General features: G+C 34.4%; 2 protein-coding genes across 2 annotated transcripts; both read left to right on the forward strand.

Moving 5' to 3' along the window:
• The first annotated feature begins 1,149 nt into the window (after nucleotides 1-1,149).
• On the forward strand, nucleotides 1,150-2,223 carry LOC129928174 (5-hydroxytryptamine receptor 1F-like). Its single transcript, XM_056041194.1, has one exon. It carries the CDS (start codon nucleotides 1,150-1,152, stop codon nucleotides 2,221-2,223), a length of 1,074 nt encoding a protein of 357 aa, XP_055897169.1.
• Nucleotides 2,224-15,479: 13,256 nt separating this feature from the next.
• On the forward strand, nucleotides 15,480-16,463 carry LOC129928175 (5-hydroxytryptamine receptor 5B-like). Its single transcript, XM_056041195.1, has one exon. It carries the CDS (start codon nucleotides 15,480-15,482, stop codon nucleotides 16,461-16,463), a length of 984 nt encoding a protein of 327 aa, XP_055897170.1.
• Nucleotides 16,464-24,929: the final 8,466 nt, after the last annotated feature.

The raw sequence follows: 24,929 nt of genomic DNA on the forward strand, positions 1-24,929 counted from the left end.
TCAGGCTGGGTTCTGCCCACAGGCATCGTGATATTATGGTGTGTCATCCAACCCGATAGATTAAGTCATTGTCAAGACTACGTCACAAATTGCAGCTATTCGACAAACTTACGATCATTAAACTTAATTATTGGTTCACTGTATTTTGCTTTACTGGCCACAGTCTGGATTTTGTACGCTTTGGTCTTTAGACAAGTCGTAACGTTTAACAAACAGAAGCTAACTGGCAATACAAACATAAACAAGAGCCCCTCTGAGGCTATATTTGCTGTGTTTTTAACTGTGGATAACCCGGAACTGAACCGCGGCCGTAAAGCTCAGTACGAAGCAGAATCCAGGAATAAACTCAAGTCGAAGGTGAAGAGTGTTCGGTTTATCGGGACGGTTCTGTTTTGTTTTAGTATTTTTTGGTTTCCGAATTGGTTTCTCAATATGACCTCTCTCTCCTGTCAGGTCGAGATGCCCTTGGTGATGTTTAAATTCCTGGACTGGCTCACATACAGCAGCTCCACGTTCAATCCTGTGATCTATTGTTTTAACAAATCGATCCGATTGGCTGTAAAAAAACTGTTGTGTTCTGTCAAATTAGGAGGAACATTGAAATAACGGCTTTCAAACAATGCCATACCTGGGCAACTGTTTAAACATAGAATTTTTTTTTAAAGTTTACCGTGGGGCGTTTTTTTTTTTTGTTCGTATTTAACAATTATTTGTTTTTAATTTACTGTTTTAAATATCTAGATTTACTCGTCAAAGTCTAGCCTGCAATTAAAGTGTAGAATGCACTTATAGACTTTTTTGTTTACCATTCTTGGCATGAAATAGCTTTCAGTGATAGTGTAGAAAGCATGTATAGTTTAACCTACAGTTATTGTGAATTATTCCTAATTTAACAGAGACACACAACTCAGTTGAAATTAAAGTGTAGAAACAAGAATACACTTTTGGTCCATTAGTCGTATCGATTCTACACAAGTGCAGCTTTTAGACCATTATCGCCTCAGTTGGTCTTTCTGATACTCTGATACTTTTACTATCTAAGTTCGGGCGATAGCATCAAAGCAAGAAGTCTCTCCGCCATTGTATAGTTTGAATTAGTTTTTCAAAACTTGATTTTTTTGACGTTTAACTGATCAAGATTGATGTACCATGGACTCTTTCAACAAATCGGATGAACGTTTTTCTGATAAAAAATCTTTTGGCACTAATCACATACTGGTCACTATAGTTGTAATTTTGGATGTCATCGCCTTGGTCACGTTTCTGACTAACGGTGTTGTTTTTGTGGCTATTGTAACTACAGTGAGAAAACTAGACGTCGCACATAGCGTCCGTAACCATAGCAACAACAGCTACATAACCAAAATGCTCATTCTTTCCATGACTATTTCCGGTGTTTTGGTTGGCGGTTTCCTCATGCCGTTGGCCTCAATGAGCATAAACAGCGATGGCATATTGGGAGATTCTTTATTCAACGTTCGAGTCTATGCTGACTACCTGCTGTGCATGACCACGTCTTTTCACATCACATTTATGGCAATGGACACTTACCTGGTCGTCTGCAAACCTCTGGTATACCGACGTCTCTCACCTCGGATAAGCTACGTGGTGATAGCTTTAGGCTGGATGATACCAACATTGATAATAGTACTGTTCTGTTTCCTAGCTTCGGATAACTGGTATGTGAGTGGATTGACTTCGACGGAGTGCTTACAATTTAGCAGCATGCACATTTTAGATATATCTTGCTCGGCACTCTACTTTGGCTTGCTTATTCTAGTTTGGATTTTGTACGCATTTGTTTTTCAAAAAGTGCTTGGTTTTAGACAAAGAAAAGCCTTACGACTAATTCAAGTGAACAAAGGTGAACGCAAGATTCGAACTAGTTCGACAAAGTTTGAGCTGTTTACGTTATCAACGGATGGTGGAACGTCCACAGTCAACAGGGAGGACATCAACCAGGCAGTCACACAGCTCAAGATAAAAAGTCGATCTAGTTTTAAAGGATATTATTTCATTGGTATAATTCTGGTGTGCTTTAGTGTGTTTTGGATCCCTTCTTGGATTCTGTTGCTATTATACCGCTCTTGCAGTAAAGAAATACCTGAATGGACTTTTATAGTTTTTGATTGGTTGTGGTACCTGAGCTCAACTGTAAACCCAATTATCTATTGTTCTCACAAATCAATCAGACTGGCAGTTAAACAAGTTCTTAATATTTAGACACGAAGAAAGCGGCACGGCCGGGCTTAGGCATAGGCAAACTAGACAGTCGCCTTAGGGCCTTCAACTGGTGGAGGCCTCTCACAGGACTAAAAAAAGGATTAGAGAAAAAAGTGCTTTAACTGGATCAAATCTCAAACATAGTGGAGCATTAGGACTATATGTTTACTAATGTACTCTGTCTCTACTACGGAAATTTCTGTTATTTGTCGATTTATATATAGACACGGGAAGATTTTAATTAAATTGAAAAATGTTGCTTTTTCTCTGTTTCTTTTTAATTTTTTTAATTTCATTTAGTGGAAACTAATTCCCTTCACTTAGGGCCTCCAGCCATCCAAATGCCGGCCCTGATTATGGGTTATGATATGCGTGTACCATGCCTACATTTCGTATTACATGTGACGGACATGTGTATGTTTAGATGTTCTGGTCTGTCTCCAAGAATAATAGATGCGCCCACATTAATTAGGGGGCTGATTGCTTCTTGAATCGGAACAGAATCTGTTTTGCACGAGATTAATGTTCTCCTTGAAGACATTGTGGTCTCTAGGGCAGATGATGTAATGGCCATCTGTTTCTGTGGCCTATGGCTAACGAGGATGTCATGTCACAACGACCAACCGCCTTTACTTTTCCCCAACTAATGTCAAGTACCCGTTAGAGCCGGGTGTACTAAGTGTTGCCTGAAGACCCCGAAATTAAATATCCTAGTCTTCACCAGGATTCGCTTTACTGCTCAGTCACGTGCACGAGAGAGAATCTGATATCATTTGTCATATAAGGCATGGTTCATCTTCTTTCTCTTTGTTAGTTGTCACCTCAGCTTTTTGCTCTGCTAGGATCGTACCAGCACGCGCCACTTGTCCCTGTGCTATTTCATCTTGAGCTATTTCCATCCATGCTTTTTATGTTAACATATAGTGTATACGCTGTCTATTAATCGGCCGTTCGATCGAAGATTTTTTAGCGGCCTCCGAAAGGACTCTAGACTTAAGAGACTGAGATCTAGTGGACTATTTCTAGATCTAAATCTAGACTTAGGGACGTATGTCTATATTTTAGATCTAGGCTTAGATTTAGATCTAAAAGTAGGTCTAGATTCTAGCTAGATCAAAGTATGACAGATGACAATGGAGATACTATTAAGTAACATACCTTTGATATGAAACTAAAAGTATAAGGAAAGATTCCAAAAGAATCCAAATGTTGTTAGTTTCCGTAGTGTAGTGGTTATCACATTTGCCTTACACGCAGTAGGTCCCGGGTTCGAAATCCAGCTGAAGCATTGACTGTTTTTTTTTAGTTAATAAATATTTCTATATTTATTTATTTTTTTGTGAGTCACATCCTGTAAAATAAGATATGCATTTTTTAAAGATTTTTTTAAGAATATTATTTTTACAGCCTAATATGTTCTATCCTCTACCAATGTCTAGATCTGTCCGTCTGTCTCTAGGTGGACCACTTCGGGGGCCGATTTTGAGTTTGTGTGTCCACACAAACTGTCTTTGTAACCTTGATTAAAAAGTAATTAGGCTGAACTGTTCAGAATTTTGAAATCACATGTACTTGACTTGGCACTCAACAGAAACAAAAAAATAAATACGTAGCTATGTCTGACATACAGAGAGAGCTCATCCCATCCACACAATTCTTTATTTGGCGGCTCATCTCTTAGTTATGTCTTCCATCTTTGCTTCTGTCTCTCTTTTTCCTGGTATTGATCCTTAAAGGAAGACCTTTGAAAGACCTGGCGAACTTGCAACATTGGGGGGTAATGCCTGGTTCTAGGTTGTGGTATATTATCATTATTATTGTTTTGTGTGAGTTTAAATATTTATGTTTATTCATGTTACTAATAAAGAACATCACTTCCGGGTCATTCACTGGAAAATGTTGTAAACACTAAACATGTCTTCATTTAACCTTCTATGTCTATATGTAATAGAACCTTAACAAGTCACAACACCACATAGGTTTTTCTTCATGAGGCATTATCATGCTTCCATCATTTCAGTCTTTTTCCATGGTAATGACTTCACAAACTTTTGTTCATTGCTGATGCGTTCTCTGTGAGTGATGTTCAATAATTTAGTCAAGCCTCTCACTACTATCGATTACATTTTCATTTCAACTTGATCTATGTGTCAAGGTCTTTGAAATTTTTAATTTTCAATATTATCGTAAGCCTCGCGAGTGCTGCTGTGGTCTGGCCAATGACATCAGACTGTTCAGATTTATTCAATTCATTTCAGCAAAAAAATATGTCTGGCAATTCTATTTTAGGAAACTGTTCAGATCTGAATATTTTTAGCAAGCTGTTCAGATCAGGGTTATTCTGGTCAACATTTCATGTTTGGCGCTGATAACAAAGTTAACTACCCACTAATAACAAATAATTATAACGTTTGCCTTTACTTTTATATTATTTTCAAAGCTCTTTCTACATACAGTCGTGACGCTTATTTCAGACTGTTTGATAACATATTTTTAAAGGTTACCATTCCAAGACAATAAGCAATGTTAATTTCAGAGAACGTTTGGAGTTTGGACGGTATGTGGTGTCATTCAACCTGACACAGGAGTATAGTTGAGTCTTTGATTGCTTCGTTCACTATGTGATAAGAAGTCAAATAAATATAAAAGAAGCACAATGAGTTCATTCTGTTCGGTCCTATCTTGTTGAGCTTCTGTTCAGGTCCAACCTTAAAACAATGTATTCACTATTAACTATTCACTTAGAAACCTGAACGTCTGTCAGTAGTTTGATGTTTATATGGAAAACAAATAGAGCAGACTAGCCAGCAGATTAACCACATGATAGTACTCCCAGCAGTGTTCTAGAACATTCTAGAGGAATGGAAGGTAATTCTCTTCCCGTCCCTCTTTCCATCTCCCTCTCTCTCTCTAACTCTATGTACCTCTTTCTCCCTCACCCTCTCTATTATCTCCTTCTCTCCACTCTCTTTGTCTCTTTCCCCCTTTCACTCCGTCCACTCTCTCCTTGTCTTCCTCTCTATAACTCTCCCTCTCTGTCACTCCTCCTCTCGTTCTCTCTTTGACTTTCTCCCTCTCCCTTCTACTCCCTCTCTTTCTCTCTCTCTCTCTCTCTTAATAAAATATATTGCTTTTATTTTTGTTCGATTTCCTTTAAAACCATTTCTCTCATTCGATGAAGTCTTCAATACAAAATGAAAGAGAGAAATACAGGCAGCTATGAGAGATTAACTAAAGTTCATGAAATGAACAATTGATAGGAAGAAAAACTAAATTAACATCCAATCCATCTACATTTTTAAAATAACAAACTATGCACAGTAATCACATTCCTGTCTTCTACAACTTCAACTGATAAAGTTAATCATCATTGATTCATCACGTGAAACGGATCGCTGTTATTGGTCAATACAAAGACTTTGTTGTTGATTTTGTTGATTGCAGTCTGGTGATGACACTAATAGTTTCAGTCAAACGAGTGTAGACACACCTAGTTATGTTCCCAGTTTTGTGATTCCAGCTATGAAAACAGATGTTTCCGAAACAATGCTGTCAGTAAAGTTGGCAATTAACTTAGAAGCGTTTCCAGTGTGTGTTACATCCAGCATTGTGTTCAAAACTTCCGCCAATGGTATTTACAAATTCATTCTGTTGGTTATAGACTCTACCTCAGATCAGTATGAAAAATTAAAAAAAAAAAGATCTAGACAAATGATTTTATTATTTTAGCAGAAGAGATGAATGTAACTACGGACACACTAGTGTGTCAGATGTCACAGAAAATATTTGAGAGCAAGCATTGCCTCTTCGCTGTGTCTTTGATTCTATCTGTTATGGCTGCGTCAACAGTAGCTGGAAACGGAACTGTCTTTGTAGCCATGATTCAAACATTGAGAAAGCATGGCGATTTGCAGGCATTCAACAATCACAATAACAGCAGCTGTATTACCAAGTTGTTGATGTTGTCCATGACAGTCGCTGGAGTTTTTGTCGGCACTTTCATCATGCCGTTGTCGTTGGTAGAAGTGATTAGCAATGGCGACTGGACGTTAGGAATATTTATGTACAAACTCCGTGTCCTGTTGGACTACCTCCTGTGCAGCATCACGTCACTACACATCACCTTCATGGCTGCTGATACCTATCTAGTTGTGTGTAAACCTTTGTTGTATCGCCTGCTAACTCCCAGAACTGGATACATTATGACAGCAGTCTGCTGGATTCTACCCATTCTGATCATGACATCGTGGTTGATCGTACAACCAAACAGTTTTAGCACATGCAAAGACTTCACTGACGATTGCAGTTTTGCTAAAAACACCAAAGTGCTAGATCTTGTTAGTGGATCTTTTTTCTGGGTTTTATTTCTCTCTGTTTGGGTTTTATATTTAATCGTCTTGAGACAAGTTCGACAATTCCGACTTAGAAATTTCCATTCGAACAATAAAACAATAAGATACTTGTCCAATTCGACCATCGCGGTCTGCTATACAGTTGATGGGAAAGAAACTAATAGCGAGCAGGTCATAATACAAAATAACTCATTCTCCAAACAAAAAGTGAACTCTACAAATAAAGGTTTTTGTTTCATCGGAGCAGTTCTTCTTTGTTTCAGTATTTGTTGGGCTCCGAATTGGATAATACTGTTGGCCACTACATCCTGTCAAGTGACCATACCAGAATGGGTGTATATATTACTCGACTGGTTGACCTATTTTAGCTCAACAGTTAATCCTGTAATCTACTGTAACAACACCTCCATCAGACTAGCCGTAAAGAGTCTCATAGGTCTAGTTTTGTTTAAAAGAAAATGAGAATTCTATTTGCCATTAAATTGTATTTGAAATTATGTCTTTGATTGTTAAATATTAAATACAGCTAATTACTTTGGAATGAGGTTACCATTTTTAATAGCAAGCAGATTTTTATAAATCATTTTTTTTGTACGATCAATTATTCATTTTGGAAAAAAATAAATCGTAAAAAAATAGCTGGTCAATCTTTAATTACATATTTTTAAAATTCCTCCTATTAGCTAGCAATTCTTAATGAATTCAAAATGTACACTGGTTGGAACCTGGACTAAAGTTACCAGACACAAGCACACCCAGGGGCAGACAAACAAAGTGGACAAAGCCTTATAAAGTAGGACCATAATCTTCATATACAAAAACAAAATCTAATAAAATACTCACAAAGATAAAGGCACATTCCTCGTTCCATATGCTAAGACAAATTTGTACAAATGTTCTTTCTTCCCTAGTGCTATTAGAACGTGGAATGAGTTGGCTGAACCAGTCATGAAAACCAGTGACTTAGCAGAATTTAGGTCCTTGGTTAATATGCATGACTAAATGCATGACGCGTAGAATGTAATCATCTTCTTTTTTTGAAGTAACGTCGTATTAGATTAGATAAGATGATTTGTTTAGGTACATTGAAGTATTTCACTGTGCCTCTTCTTTTTCCTGCTACTGTTCCATGAAGGAACGTCTTTGCGAGCACCACAGCATCAAATCAATCATTTATTAAAACATTGAACTGCAATATGTTTTATTTGTAGAAAATACAGGAATAATACAATGGGCGCAATGTAGAAATAGAAGATAAGGTCGACTAATCCAATAGCTGATTATCTTTAAACTCTTTATACCAACGTAGACTAGTAGTTTGTAGACTTTTGAAACTGTGAGTTTAGTTTGAAGGTCACTATGTACATCTCTAAGTTCATGTATAGGAGACGCCTAGGACTAAAAAACAGAAACAGAAAAAAGTTATTAGGAAACTTTCTTGTAACGACGTAGCACATTCCCCAACCTCTACGTTAAAAAAGGAAAGTTTAAAGAGGTTTGAGGAGGATGGATGAGGTTTGAGGAGGATGGAAAAGGTTTGAGGAGGATGGAAGAGGTTTAAGGAGGATGGAAGAGGTTTGAGGTGGGAAGAGGTTTGAGGAGGATGGAAGAGGTTTGAGGAGGTGGGAAGAGGTTTGAGAAGGATGGAAGAGGTTTGAGAAGGTGGGAAGAAGTTTGAGGAGGATGGGAGAGGTTTGAGAAGGTGGGAAGATGTTTGAGGAGGTTGGGAGAAGATAAAATGCAACCTTCAATATGAAATAATATGCTCCAACTTATTAGATACGCTTTGTTTGTGAGTCTGTTCTAAATACAACAAATATTTTAAAACAATGCTTGAATATAAATTCAAATATCATTAAATGTTAAGTTATAAAATCTTTACCATTACCATGTAAGAATTTTTTTAACCAACGCCAAAGAGTTTATTGAGATAACTATTAAAATCCCTTGAAATTTTTTTCTTCATCTTGACGGTGATAACAGTGTACTAGAAGCCTCTGACTGTCAGTATTTACCACACAAGAACTATGGTTTAGCCTCAAAATGTTTGCATGCAGTTGATGTTGACGAGCTTTGATCAGAAACACTTCCAACAAAAGCCATTAACTTTTCATCTGCAACGCTATACTAACCCTGGGCCTCTCAGATATCTTTGCTGGTTTTCTGAAATACATTACAGTAAACTGAGGAGCGATATTTATCACATCTGGCTTCTTCATCTCCTTTGGCGTTTTCGTGGAACAGACATGAAAATTAAATAATGAAATTTCACCAACAGACATTTGAGCCTCGTGGCTACAGTTTCTGACACAGTGACCAGATTTTATTTTGATTCAACACAGCAACGCCTACCTGGCTAGCTACAAACCTGCGCATCCTTTTCCAATTTGTATTAAATTAAGATCTAGCATGTCACTAAATCATCACAACACTTGCAGCTCTTGCACACAATCTAACTAGCAAGATCAGATTTTATCAATTCTGGTATTAATATCTAGCTTGAGGTCTGTGAGCATAACATGTAGGACTACAATCAATCCTTGTCTAATCTTCTATGCTGCGCCAGTGAAAAATAAACAGCTACTGTTTTATATTTCTAGGATTACTAGACGTCCAGGAAAAGATATTTTTTAGGTCTTTTCATCCAATGCAAAGAGCAATCAACAATATTCCAACTAAGAACACTAAACAAGATAAAAAGAAAAAGAAACAACTGTGACTTAAATAGCTTTGATGATATATAATTTACTTTTATCACATTCACTATTGTTTTGTGTTGTCAACATTAGTATAAAATACAAGATCTTAAATTAAAGAACATAAAGGTGGATTTCTAATCTGATGGAAAGTAATGTTCTAAGTCCAATTTCATGTACAAATGTTTGTTTGAAATGTACTTTACTTTTATTTTCATTAATTATGGTTTTATGCTGTCACATTGGCTTAAGTACATGTAATGTTTTTTTGAAACTCCAATTTGATAAAATATTATTAAATTTTGTGTAGTCAATAGGAGTATTCTAATGTTTATAGAGATCACAGCTTTGCTTAGATTTACTTTAACTTAGTTTATAACTATGGTTTTGTGTTCTGATATTACTAGAAATAAATTATAGTTTATGCAAAGTTGGAAATTCTGATCTGATGAAAAATAATCAAACAAAATTATTTAACAAGGGTAGATGCTATTTCCTAATCAAAATTTATTTTAAATTTTGTGTTGTTTTTTTAAATGATTAATTGTTCATTAAAATTTAGTTGAAGTAAAAAGTACACTAAGGATCAAACAGAAAAATTCAATACATGATCAGCTCTCAATTCACACTAATCACAGCTCATCACTTAATGTATTTACCATCAATTCTCAAAATATTCTTTTCAAAATGTAACTTAAAATTGTTATATGACATGTACCATTCACTAACTTGTACTGCCATTTATCAGAAATGTGTTAAAAATAATGACCTGCATATGAATGATGAAGCAGAGTGATCAACAAATCTTTAACAATAATAGTCAACAGAAAAACGTTATTCTTATCCGAACAAATACATTTACAATGTTTTAAAACAAGTTAATTTATATAAATCTGTATTATATTATATATTATGAATAGGAGTTACTATATAAAGAACATGTGAGACTAGTGGACATATTTTTTAAATATCTTGGGGTATAAAATTAATAGTTAATATAATACAATAAAATTGTAGCACTTTATGTGAACTCTATGGTTGAAAAAATAATAATGAAATTAATATATGAATCAATGAATGTGAGCAGCAATCAAAAAAGCAGTAAACAATTTCATGATTACCCATACATTTAAATATACTTATTACTGAAAAATAATTCAGAAGTTTTGGATAAAACCATTTGAAATAATGATTCTAATTTTTAAGTTTAATTTGATTAATTCAATATAAACAAGGTTCTCGCTGTCAATAATACTTGTGAGGGAACAACATGCATGTTCTTCTCAGTAATTTTTGCAAAGGGCATTAAGAACGTTTAATTAATGTCGCATTTTGCTATCATTTTGAACCTGCCCACCTGAGTTTTAGTTTTAAAAAGAATGCACTCCACCCATATAATTTTAAACGTCTTTACCATACTTAAATTATTTATTTTTTTTTAAAGTAAAGTTTCACTTCTAGTCGTTGCAATCTATGGGGCAGATAATATAAAGGTCATCTGATTTTGTAGCCCACGGTTAGCAAGGGTGTCATGTGGTCAGCACATTGACCAACCACCTTTACTTTTCCCCACCTAATGTCTTCCCATTAGAGATGGTTGGTCTCAGAGGCGCTTATAAGATTCCGAAATTGAAAATCCCAGTCTTCACAAAATAATAGTTTTAAAGAAGTACTAAATTCAAACCTGTTGGCTGAATGACAGGATATACATAAATCTGTACAGAGTTTACTGTGTAATATAACTTATTAAAATTGGTCCAACATTGCAACATGATGGGATTTTCCTTGTGGTGCTATGCAGGAGTCCAAGAATCTCATCTTTTCTTGTAACAGCAAGTTATCTAGGAAAAAAAAAATAGGGATGCAAAATGAATTTTTTAAATATCAGGGGTTTAATGTAATGATCATGCTAAATGTATATATGTCATTAAGTATAATTATATAATTTTGCAATTCTAAAAAAAATCTGTACCTAAAATGAGCTACTGAGTTAATGTGTAGACACTGGCATGGCCCTGGGCCTTATTTATGAATTATTACCCTAGGTGAAGGCAGATCTCAAGTTAACTTGATTTACGTTGAACTAATCTTAAAGCACTATCAGATACATCATGATTTAAATTTTCATGGAAAAGTTAGTTTTCAAATACAAGTAAGCTACTTCAACTTTGGAGAAAAACGCATGAGGAAAATTATACTTGCAGTAACTTACCTTGAAGAGGTGCAACCAATCATTGACTTTTCAGGAATGCATGCCTTTTTCTGGCATTTCCAAACATATCTGTAATTATAAAATTTGGCAAATTTTTTTTCAAAACAGTAAGATTTAAAAAATAATAATTATAAACTGAATACATTGTTTTATCGAACATACAAATTATCAGACATACTATTGCCTGATTCAGTAGTTTATTGTAAAGAAACGGTATCATTTGGCATGCACAACAGCCAAGATATATTAAGCATCCATGCATGGTGAATTTGCTTAAAGGGAGTTATAAAATACTGAAGAAAAATGTTAAATTCCATTCCAAATATTTGGCTCAGTATACCATTGCTTGACCATGAAAATCACACATTTCATAAGACATCTATAACTAAAATTGTATGGTAGTACTTACAGCAAATACAGAATGGATGCCAATATTCTCAATGTCTGCCCAGAGAGTAGATATAAGTATGATCCTTGAGCCAATCTGGTATGTCATCAGAACTAGTTGCCATGGTTCTACTTGTTAAAAATTGAAACATTACAAGCAGTTTTTTTTTAATAATTTATCACAGACAGATCAGTAGTGTGGCAAGGAAAAATACCAATGGTTAGAGCACATAAAGTGTAGTAAAAAAAAAGGTTGCATTTATTTCTGTGATCACCACATTAACCAATAAAAGGTATTCATTTATACAAAACATGTCAATCTCCAGCAGCTTTTAAAGAAGAGTTTAAAAAATTTTTTTTCATAGATGATACTTACAGCCTTACTACAGGTATAAAATGCAACAAAACTTCATTTATAAAGTCGGATATAGACACATACACACACACAAACACTATATATATTATATATACAACAAAGCATGATAACAAATAACTGACCAGATCTATATGAGTTTTATATTATCACCCTGAACCTCAGGGGACAAATCTAACTTGACACCATATCATTTAAAATGGCATGAACTTGTATGTATAATGAATAGGGTCTAGGCACGGCCATAGTCTACCATAGATAATAAAATTAAATCTTTTGAAATTATATCTTGTGTATCTGTTTTTAAATTATGGGGTCTAGGCAAGGCATATTAGATTATATCTGATATCTATTACTTATATATAATATAGTATACCTCTATAACTAGTCTAGATTCTATACTGATATATTAATAATAAGTTTTGTAGTTGTCATATCTAGAATTGTAGATCAGTAGAATTAGATCTAGTATTTTAGCTATTTTTATATTGTGGAGTCTAAATCTAAACTAGATCTAAAAACTAGAAGACTAATTGTCAAGATTTAACTAGACTAGCTTAGTAAGTAGATAGATTTAGATCATATTCAGATACAGAGTACTAGACTCTTGCTTCATTGGGCTTTAGAAAGCCGCTTTCTAATCAGCTTCAGACTTTTGAGACATTCTAGAACTTTAACCTGTGAGTAGTGTGAGTTTCAATCCAATTCCAAGATCTACATGTAGACTAAAATCTATACCTATAATATATACTTATATAGAATATATATAAGATCTAGATTATTATGTGTCCAGTTTTGAAAATATAAACTAATTAGGCTATAATGCCTATATAAAGTCATTAAAGTATATTTATCATACTTAGACTTAGGTCATTGACAAACAAGTTCAAATTAACAAGTTACAATTATACAAAATAAACCTTCAAGTTTACATTTCACTACACTAGCAAATAATTATTAATGGCACTAGTACTAGATCTATGATTAATCTCATACAGTGACTATCTATCTCCTAGAATAGATCTACTAGATCTATCCGTTACTAACGGTATAGTGACTAACACCATCAGTTGAGTATCAGTGACTAGCTAGATATATAAAACTATGTCTATAATATGTAGGTTTTCTAAAATTGCGCATTCGAAATTTAAATACCCAGATTTAAGTATTAATATACCCAGATGGTAGTTCTTAGTTAATTATTCATTGGAACTATTAAAACATACATATTATTATTAAATAAAGGTATAGTTATGAATATATCTATATAAGCAAAATCAGACTAACGAGTTTTTACTTTTGCTACTCAACATTATGGCTGGTGAAAAGGAGGAACTCCTCAATACTGTGAAGAGACGAAAACTGAGTCGGATTGGTCATATTGTATTTTGTAACACTAGCTGTCAAAAAACATCCTTTAAGATGTAGATCTAGATCTACAATTGAGAAAGCACGAAAAAATAAGTTTTCCAAAGAAAACTGGCTGGACAACTCAAAACCTTTGAATGGACCGGCCTCTCTCTTGATATCTTGTTAAAAGAACAACTGCTGACCGAGAAAAATGGGGTATTTTGTTACGCGGGACAGATGATTGTGATGAAATGTACATAAAAAAGTTTCCAGATTTTGTGTAAAATACCCAAATGAGGAAGTACTGGGAACATCTATTTTTACGAACATTTGTGATGATCCCTTATTCAGACAATTTTTATCTTTCATATCAGTTAGTCAGAAAATGGATGAAGTTTTTACAGATCTAAAATAAAATATAGTGTTTAGAAGTTTTACACTCAATGCAGGTCAATCCAAGTGGCTCTCGGAGTAAATTTATTCTTTGGCATCAGGGCCGGTCCTACAGATTGCGGGGCCCTATGCGAAACGGATTGCGCGGGCCCAATCTGGGTAGGGTTAGGTATTAGAAAATAAATTCGTCCTAGCATTTTATTCATACAAAATTTCGTACAAAATTACGGTCACATTAACTTTACGAGCTCTCTACAGTAGATAGTAGTTTTTCACAAAAAAAGCCGATAAACATTCAGATGTGCCTTTTAGATTTACTACTGACTAGCAAAATATAGCTTTTGTGTTTTTTAAGAGGTCGAGATAGATCTATATTTGTATGCCACTGACTATTTAAGTAGGCTAAATGAATTATTTAAACTTCTTCTTTTAGTTAAAATTTGTCTTATTATTCTACTTTTTTTAAAATGAAAGCTGACAATGACGTTTATTTTTTAATCGCGAGTAGGATTGGCGTTTTCTATATTGAATGACACCCCGAAATGACTATTTTGTCTGATTTTAAAGAAAGGAGATTTGCATGAGTTTTCAGAAAATTTTAATAATTTCATAAGATTTCCATGACTTTTTCTTATATTTTGCAATTTCAGGAGAATTGCAGGAACCCGTTAATAATAAGTTAAAATGGTTTAATTTAATAATTTACACCTAGAATTCGCGCGGGGCCTATGAAAGTGCGGGGCCCACTGTGGCCGCATAGGTTGCAGTGGCCTAAGACCGGCCCTGTTTGGCATCATCATCGATTTTTCAAATCGTACGATGCGCGACGGCACTCTGATCATAACATCTCGAAGCTGTTCGTCTGACTATAATTACAGCTCTTAAATTTCAACATGTGTTTTATGGTTAATCATTGACTCAGGTTAATTCTTATTTGATCTAAAGTGGCTTATTAGTATATAAATTTAGATTAGGCCTACTGAAACCTAAATAAAGCTCGTGCAAGTTTTTTTTTTTTTTTAGTCATGAGACATTTTATTACAGAGTTATAGGCAAAGATATTTACGTAAATTATTAAATTAATTAAAGCTCCATAATTCAAGCGGACCCGTTAATTGTTTTTTTAGTATTAGCGACACTGGTCACGTGGCTGTTGTAATGTGTTGATTAGCGACACACCATGACAACGGACATATAAACAACCCACGCTTGGGGGGGGGGGCAATATTTAATTATACTTTTTATTTACACCATAGCAAAGAAAAAAAAGCAATGTTTATTTTCATTTTGTGGGACGTTTTTTTTTGTTTTTTTTTTTAAAAATAATTTTACCTTATGTTTAAAGATAATGATATAAATATTTGAACAGATCGCAGTCTTTGCTGAAAAACTCTTGGAATGACAAGATGAATACATCTTATGGCGAAGAACTCTGCCGATTTCCACGACACATCATAGACAACAAACAAGTACTTGCCGTTTTCTCAGTACTAATGACTGTCGTGGCTGCATTGACATTTCTGTCCAACGGGACCGTCTTACTGGCCATGTTGCATACCTTAAGAAAGCAGAGCGACTTGCCCAGGATCAACAATCACCACCACAACAGCCACATCACAAAGTTGTTGATACTGTCCATGACCTTCGCTGGAGTTTTCGTCGGCGCCTTCGTTCTGCCACTAGTGCTAGTGGAATTAATTCACAACGGGACTTGGATGTTGGGAACCTCTGTGTACAAACTCCGTGTCCTGGTGGATTACCTCCTGTGTAACATCACATCACTGCACATCACCTTCATGGCTGTAGACACCTATCTAGTTGTGTGTAGACCTTTAGTTTATCGACTGTTAACTCCCAGAGTCGGATACATCATGATCGCAGTAGGTTGGATTCTACCCACTCTCATCATTCTACTGTGGTGGCTCCTGCGCCCAAACAGCCTGAATCCCTGCATTTATTTTTCCGACTTCTGCAGCAAATCAGACAATTTAAAACTACTAAACATCATTTGTGGATCATTGTTTCTCATTCTGTTTATAACTGTTTGGCTATTGTACTTGTTCGTATTAAGACAAGTCTGGAGGTTCAGAAAACGAGCAGCTTGTGTTGGCAATAGTAAAGTTAAACGTCCTGCAGTGGATGGCATATTTTCTATTGCTATACAAGAAAGTAACTGTGGAGAGTTGGTCACACTAGACAAAGACTCAGTTGTTAAGAAACAAACTTTTGCTGCACTAAAGAGTTTTCGTTTTATTGGGACTGTCCTTCTTTTCTTTACCATATTCTGGCTGCCAGATTTTATTAAAATTTTGGCTTCATTTAATTGCGCGAATGCGTTGCCATTGTGGGTTTCAAATATATTTGACTACGCCACATACCTTAGCTGTACAGTTAACCCTATGATCTACTGCTTTAATAAATCAATCAAACTTGCTGTCAAGAATTTGATCTGCACCACTCATTTCAAACGAAGGTAAACAAAATTGTAATATGAAACTTTCTCAGGTCTTCGAACTTTCTCTGTGGCATTTTACATTTCTGAAGATTACATTTCACCTTTGCATTTCATGTCACTAAAGAGACTAATCATCGTTACTCTTCCATAGGTCATAGGTTAGACTTTGTAATCAATGGATGCTGCATTTGTCCAGCTTGTCAAGCTTGCATCATCTAAAAAGCAGGATCCCCTCCTTAATGATAGCCTCCAGTGCGACCTATCTCACAACTGTTGTTTTATCTTTATACTTCATACTGAAAATGTAACGTTCAATTATAATAATAAACTATTTATAATTTATCACATAAAGTACGTGAGTATCCTCATACTTACATACTAGAAAAAAATGTATTTATCTGCAACTTTAACAAGTTTTGTTTTTTTTAAGTTTTTGTTTCATTATGTTCAAAATACAAATATAAATTTAAGAAGAGTGCTAGAAAACCCTCGGAAAGAGTTAAAACGGCTTAATTTTAAGATGATTATTTTTGAAAATCTATAATGATCAATGGAGAGTTTTCCTTGTGTGGCCAATTAGCTAGACATTGTCCACCCAAATATATACATAAATTGGCAAATTTTAGGGGAAATGTTTTGTAATAATTGATTTGTATCATAATACGTTCCATTTGTCAACAATATTGTTTTTGTTTTATTTCAAATAGAAATGGATGAAATACTTGAAAAACTCTTCCATCAATTAAAATAAACTACATCATTTGTCATGTCATAATGGAATTTAAAGTGTTTGTTCAAAGTCTCATGGTAATATTGGATTTTTTTCGGTGAGAAATCTAAACGCTACTTTAGTCATTTAGTCACATGATCACATTGCCTTGTTCTAGAGAATAATGAACAATTCACACAAGTGTTGCAGTCATATGACGTACAACATAAAAAGGAATCGATTATGAATTTCATTTGTTGCTGTTGTGGTTGTTTAAAAGTTGTCTTTGACCATTAAGAGAATGAGCGCAGTAATTCACATGACCACACAGACCCAACGAGTATTTCATATGGCCACACAGTCCCAACGACTAATTCACAAGACCGCACAGACCCAGGAGGCGCGGTGGCTGAGCGGTAAAGCGCTTGTCTTCCAATCCTGGTGAAGACTTGGATTTTTAATTTTGGGATTTTTAGGCGCCTCTGAGTACACCCAGCTCTAAAAGGTACCTGAAATTAATTAGGGAAAAGTAAAGGCGGTTGGTCGTTGTGCTGGCCACATGACACCCTCTTTAACCGTCTGCCAAAGAAACAGATGACCTTTACATCATCTGCTCTATAGACCACAAGGTCTGAATGGGGAACTTTACTTTTTTACTTTAGTAATCAACTCAATGCAATTTTTCTCTAACCTTTTTTTTACAGATTGTACAGCAAGTGAGGGCTAAGCTGCTGCTTATGTAGCCGATAGGTAAATGCAGCACTGCATACAGACAGTTCACTTTTAACTTTCTTCTTCTTCTTCCTTGTTCTCATTGTTATGTTGGAACATTCAGATGACTAGACCAATATATGAGATGAACTGCGCAGTGGTTTCCAAATCAAGGAGCTCTCCGTATAGTTTTCTTTCTATTGGGTTGTTTTGGGGCCAGTGTCTTGTACTGGCCTCTTGGTAAATAATGTTTTTTGAAGGACATGGTCAGCATTTTCTGGTGACACTTCACAGATTTCACTGGTTCCAATTTTGACCTTCCGGAACATATGTTGTCTCATTCTGTTGTGTCCGGTCCTGAGTCGAAAGATTAGACGTTGGTCTTGTCGGGATAACTTATAATAGGCATCATCTTTCTTGTGATTCGGATGAGAGCTTGTCCATTTCTTATTTATTTTATTCACTATTAGTTTCTTCATTTCTTCTGGATAGAGTGCAATGTTTATTTGACTATTAACTTTAATCTCAATGAAGAGTTCCAAAAAGAAAAAAAAATTGACTGCTGTTATATATGTAAATGGATCCTCAATGTATGTCTTAGTGGTACGAATCTATAAGTGGCGGTGATAACATCGGCAGAGATGAGAATGTTTATATACTTATAAATTCAAGTAGAAATAGATAAACCACAAGGCCGGTTTACAAAACACACTCACAGGCTTTATTGAACCATATTAGATAACGAACAGCAACACACACTTCCTCATCCGCTAAGGGAACTAACTCTCACGCAACATCACACCATATATCAACATCCTTCTTTCTCTACAAAAATAACATAATACACGTGATCACATATTCTATAAAATAATACAATATATCTTCCCCTTTTCTCAAGCAATAATATTACAGATATAAGTCATGATTCAAAGAAAAAAATAAGTACCACAGGGGATAATAATCAAAATAAATGGCATAGCAACTGTGTCAACACAATCAGCATCTGAATGGTTAGTTAATAGTTCACAGTGTTTCAGCGATTCTCCTTCATCATCAAAGCTTCCCTCTGACTCCTGGGTTTCTGTAATGTCTCCTATCCATTCAGTGTCATGTTGAGTCGGTACCTTCCTGTGGTCTGTCTCTGAAACATCGTCATCTCTACCAGAGTTCTATCGGAATCGTTTCAAATTCTTCACGGCAACATGTTCACTTTGTTTATAAAACCGTCTCATACACTGAGACGAAAAATGATTCAGTCTATGGCACGTGTAGCATTCTTTACCCCGAGCTGGACAAACAGTGTTTCTATGGGCGTGATACTTGCCACAGCATCTACATTCTGGCAGTTTACTGTCTTTAGTTTGTTCTCTGAAACGTTTGAATGACGATCTACAACTTCTTGTTATAGAGTTGATACAAGTGTCTTGGTTAGACGTAGACGACTTCTTCCTATGGTTACTCTTCTGTGACTTGCATTTCATTGCAAAGTGGTTGATCATTTGACAGTTGAAACAAGTTTTGTCCCAAGCCGGGCACGGCTGTCTGTTACATTCATGTGTGCCTCCTCAAAACCTGCAGTCCGTGATAAACCTTCTTTGTGGTGCTTGTGGCTATCTGCTTTCTTAAGCTTCAGAACATAGTCAGTTTGAATAGACTCTTTATTCATTTCCTTGAGGCTTTTGGACGTTTGTTCGTAGACTTGGCATATTTCTATAGCCTTTTCTAGTGTCAAATCAGAACACATTAGTAGCTTCTCTAGTAGACGTTGATTAACAGAAAAGACTAGTTTATCTCTTATCATTCGGTCTTTGTCTTTAAAATTGCACTTCTCAGCCTGTGTTCTCAAACTAGTAATAAACAAGTCATATGAAGAGACACGATTCATGTTCCAGAACCTATAAGCTTCAAGTACTTCGTTCTTCCTTGGATGACAGTATTCATGTAGCTTTTGTAACACTTATGTCTGGATCATTGCTATCTTCATGGTTTTCATAAATAAAATGATCACATAATTCTTGAACTTGTGCTCCTGCACATGGCCGCCGCGAGGGTTGTGGCCACCTGTGTGCGAAATAAAAAATGCCGCCCCCCCCCTCCATTTTTTTCTAGATAAAAAAAATTACAAAATTACTTTAAGACTGAGCTAGACACTGTTCCAAAATTTCCCTTTGGTTAAAATTCTTTTTTTTTGTTGACCATTCCATTTTTTTTTCTTTCATATTCACACAGATGTATCCCTCAAGGCCTCGAGTATAACTAGGAATGATTGACTAAGAACAATTACGGAGATACGTACTTTCTTTGTGATCAACATTCAAAATTGATTTCGTTCTCGCTTAGGCGGCAGTCTGTGTAAACATAAATTCAGATTCTTCGGCCATCAGAGGGTCCCTCCATCCATGGGTTCCATAACAATGAACAGTGTAAATGATCATGATCTATATACAATTTCTCAATAACCATGACTGCTCAACAGTGTTATATGGTCTAGACGTTGATGTTAACTTGCTTGCTATTGTACGTTAAAGCATAATCCGAACAAAAAAAAAAAAAAGCTCGATATGCAAAAGACATTGACAGTGGAACTTTTTCAACGTTCCATACACTTTCCTAAAAAATTATCACGTTTGTGATTTGGAGAGATGTGCATTGTATCCACAATCATCTGACATACACGGATTCAGAGTTGCCTACAAATTTATCCAACAAATGAAGCAACTCAGCGCTGAATATTTTTCTTGAGTTGAATACAAAGTAAATAATCCAAAGTAAATAAAACACAGTAAGCCAGTGTTTCTCACATTCCCGGGTAGCGACTCCCTAGATAACAAAATTTTTGTTTGAGCACCTTATAAAAGCTGAAGCCCATAAGAGCGATCTAGGCTTCCACAATGAGGTCCGAGGTATTTTTTTAAGAATGTAATAAAAAAGAAAAGAAACTTAGTTACAATTTTTATGTTTTATTTTTCATTTACATTAATTTAACACTGTGTAAAGATTCCAAAGCTACGTCACGAAAGTGCATTAAAACTTTGTTTTCGGAAATAGTTCCGTCTACATAATTTTGAAGTGTTATAAAAAGTTCTTCCTTGAGATAGAATTTAAGATGCGGTAGGTTTCCGTTCAAGTCAGCAAGGGGTCTGAACATTTTTTTTTTGCCGAACCCCCAAACCCTGTTGTTTGTCGATTGTTGGCCTGTAACTGAACCGATGAAGGCGTTATATATATCTATATTATAAAGTAGAATGTGAGGGGTATGTATGTATGTATGTTACTTATAGACATCAAAACCGCTTGACCAATCTTGATAAAACTAGGCAGGAATGTTCTTTGGGTACCAACTTAGACCGTAGTGTATGTATTGTAGCCCTAAAACAAACTTAAGACCCTCAAAAAAAATAAAGTTGTCCGACTCTATTACAGCTATAGTATTTTATGGATCTAGGCCATGTCTACAATGTTGACATGAGAAAAGATAGAAAGGATTTAGACCTAGATCTAATTTTAAGAAATACACTTTGCGCAGATAGTTTTTTACTTTGACACATGAAAAGACAAAAGAAGATCCATTGATTTCATTATATAATAAAATTAACCTTCAATTTTGTGTTTCAAAAGCATTTTTTACATTAATTAGTTCCTTATATCTGTGACTACAGATTTCCTGACGAACATTCTTTCATTAGACAATTCCGTAATGAATCGCGTACTAAAAATTAATTCGTTTAATTGTTTACTTTATAATCCCATCCCTAGATCTAAAACTCTAATTCAACTCTAAGATGATAATACTTCTCTTCGAACAGATAGTTTTATACTTTAACACATAAACATATTAATTAAAGTCCATTCATTTCATATTTTGATCAAATAAACATTCAAATTTGGTTTTCTAAAGCTACATTCGTTTACAAAAGCTGCGAAGCCGAGGTGAGATAGGCCTAGATCTATATTCATTCATGAATCGCGTACTAAACATTATTTCGTTTAATTGTTCACTTTATAATACCATCCCTAGATCTAAAACTCTAATCCAACTGTTGTAATGTATAAATATATTAATTAAAGTCCATTCATTTCATATTTTGATCAAATAAACATTCAAATTTGGTTTTCTAAATCTACATTCGTTTACGAAAGCTGCGAAGCCGAGGTGAGATAGGCCTAGATCTATATTCATTCATGAATCGCGTACTAAAAATTATTTCGTTTAATTGTTCACTTTATAATCCCATTCATTTAACAAAGCTATCGCTCTTTTCGTTTTTAATAGATAAGAATGTATCGACTTCGGGTAAACCATTTTCGCAAAACTAATTTTATTTTCGTAGCGAAAGAGAAATAACGTGAAAGGATCATTAGCTACGTTTAACATACATCTAAATCCAATCCACTAGATTATTCAAACGCAAATGTTTTAATTTTTAAAAAAATGGATTTTCCCCTATTAGCTATTTTGATCTGATAGCTTCATTCACACTATTTTTACATTGACACATTCGCTTTACTTATTACATTATTATTTCGTTTAATTGTTTACAAAACACTCTCAGTGACTATATCGACAGTAATGCGCAAATAAAGACCCGCGGGTCGCGGGTAACATATGTCTAGTATATATATATATATTTAAAATAAATAAACTTTAAATAACATGAACAAACTTCTTTGTGAACAAGAACTCAATAGGGCCTTGATCTGTTATTATTCACGATTTAATTTGAGATAACTCTATTGGCGGATTTAACAAATTTTCTAGCATTGTTTTAATAAGACAAGATCTACTCTGCTTTCTTAAATGAAACTTTATACAGTTCTTACTTAACTCACGTGTCACTGCTGCCACCATGTTAATATACTCATAAATACAAGTAGAAATAGATAAACCACAAGGCCGGTTTACGAAACACACACACAGGCTTTATTGAACCATATTAGATAACTAACAGCAACACACACTCTTCCTATTCTGCTAAGAGAACTAACTCTCAAGCAACATTACCTCATATATCAATAGTTACAGAGAATATTTTTCTTTTATTGACATTCAATTTCAAAGTTAAAACAGGAAAAACATTTTTATACATACTTTTTAAAAAATTAAAGCTCATATAAAGTATAATTGTATTAATTAGTTTGGAATGTTCTTTGGGTACCAACTTAGACCGTAGTGTATGTATTGTAGCCCTAAAACAAACTTAAGACCCTCAAAAAAAATAAAGTTGTCCGACTCTATTACAGCTATAGTATTTTATGGATCTAGGCCATGTCTACAATGTTGACATGAGAAAAGATAGAAAGGATTTAGACCTAGATCTAATTTTAAGAAATACACTTTGCGCAGATAGTTTTTTACTTTGACACATGAAAAGACAAAAGAAGATCCATTGATTTCATTATATAATAAAATTAACCTTCAATTTTGTGTTTCAAAAGCATTTTTTACATTAATTAGTTCTTTATATCTTTGACTACAGATTTCCTGACGAACATTCTTTCATTAGACAATTCCGTAATGAATCGCGTACTAAAAATTAATTCGTTTAATTGTTTACTTTATAATCCCATCCCTAGATCTAAAACTCTAATTCAACTCTAAGATGATAATACTTCTCTTCGAACAGATAGTTTTATACTTTAACACATAAACATATTAATTAAAGTCCATTCATTTCATATTTTGATCAAATAAACATTCAAATTTGGTTTTCTAAAGCTACATTCGTTTACAAAAGCTGCGAAGCCGAGGTGAGATAGGCCTAGATCTATATTCATTCATGAATCGCGTACTAAACATTATTTCGTTTAATTGTTCACTTTATAATACCATCCCTAGATCTAAAACTCTAATCCAACTGTTGTAATGTATAAATATATTAATTAAAGTCCATTCATTTCATATTTTGATCAAATAAACATTCAAATTTGGTTTTCTAAATCTACATTCGTTTACGAAAGCTGCGAAGCCGAGGTGAGATAGGCCTAGATCTATATTCATTCATGAATCGCGTACTAAAAATTATTTCGTTTAATTGTTCACTTTATAATCCCATTCATTTAACAAAGCTATCGCTCTTTTCGTTTTTAATAGATAAGAATGTATCGACTTCGGGTAAACCATTTTCGCAAAACTAATTTTATTTTCGTAGCGAAAGAGAAATAACGTGAAAGGATCATTAGCTACGTTTAACATACATCTAAATCCAATCCACTAGATTATTCAAACGCAAATGTTTTAATTTTTAAAAAAATGGATTTTCCCCTATTAGCTATTTTGATCTGATAGCTTCATTCACACTATTTTTACATTGACACATTCGCTTTACTTATTACATTATTATTTCGTTTAATTGTTTACAAAACACTCTCAGTGACTATATCGACAGTAATGCGCAAATAAAGACCCGCGGGTCTCGGGTAACATATGTCTAGTATATATATATATTTAAAATAAATAAACTTTAAATAACATGAACAAACTTCTTTGTGAACAAGAACTCAATAGGGCCTTGATCTGTTATTATTCACGATTTAATTTGAGATAACTCTATTGGCGGATTTAACAAATTTTCTAGCATTGTTTTAATAAGACAAGATCTACTCTGCTTTCTTAAATGAAACTTTATACAGTTCTTACTTAACTCACGTGTCACTGCTGCCACCATGTTAATATACTCATAAATACAAGTAGAAAAAGATAAACCACAAGGCCGGTTTACGAAACACACACACAGGCTTTATTGAACCATATTAGATAACTAACAGCAACACACACTCTTCCTATTCTGCTAAGAGAACTAACTCTCAAGCAACATTACCTCATATATCAATAGTTACAGAGAATATTTTTCTTTTATTGACATTCAATTTCAAAGTTAAAACAGGAAAAACATTTTTATACATACTTTTTAAAAAATTAAAGCTCATATAAAGTATAATTGTATTAATTAGTTTGGAATGTTCTTTGGGTACCAACTTAGACCGTAGTGTATGTATTGTAGCCCTAAAACAAACTTAAGACCCTCAAAAAAAATAAAGTTGTCCGACTCTATTACAGCTATAGTATTT

Source organism: Biomphalaria glabrata, chromosome 9 (genome assembly GCF_947242115.1).
Source record: "Biomphalaria glabrata chromosome 9, xgBioGlab47.1, whole genome shotgun sequence".
In the NCBI taxonomy this organism is placed as follows: Eukaryota; Metazoa; Mollusca; class Gastropoda; family Planorbidae; genus Biomphalaria; species Biomphalaria glabrata.

Coding starts and splice junctions, on each gene's coding strand:
- LOC129928174 (XM_056041194.1), top strand. CDS start 1,150: ATGGACTCTTTCAACAAATCGGATGAACGTTTTTCTGATAAAAAATCT.
- LOC129928175 (XM_056041195.1), top strand. CDS start 15,480: ATGACTGTCGTGGCTGCATTGACATTTCTGTCCAACGGGACCGTCTTA.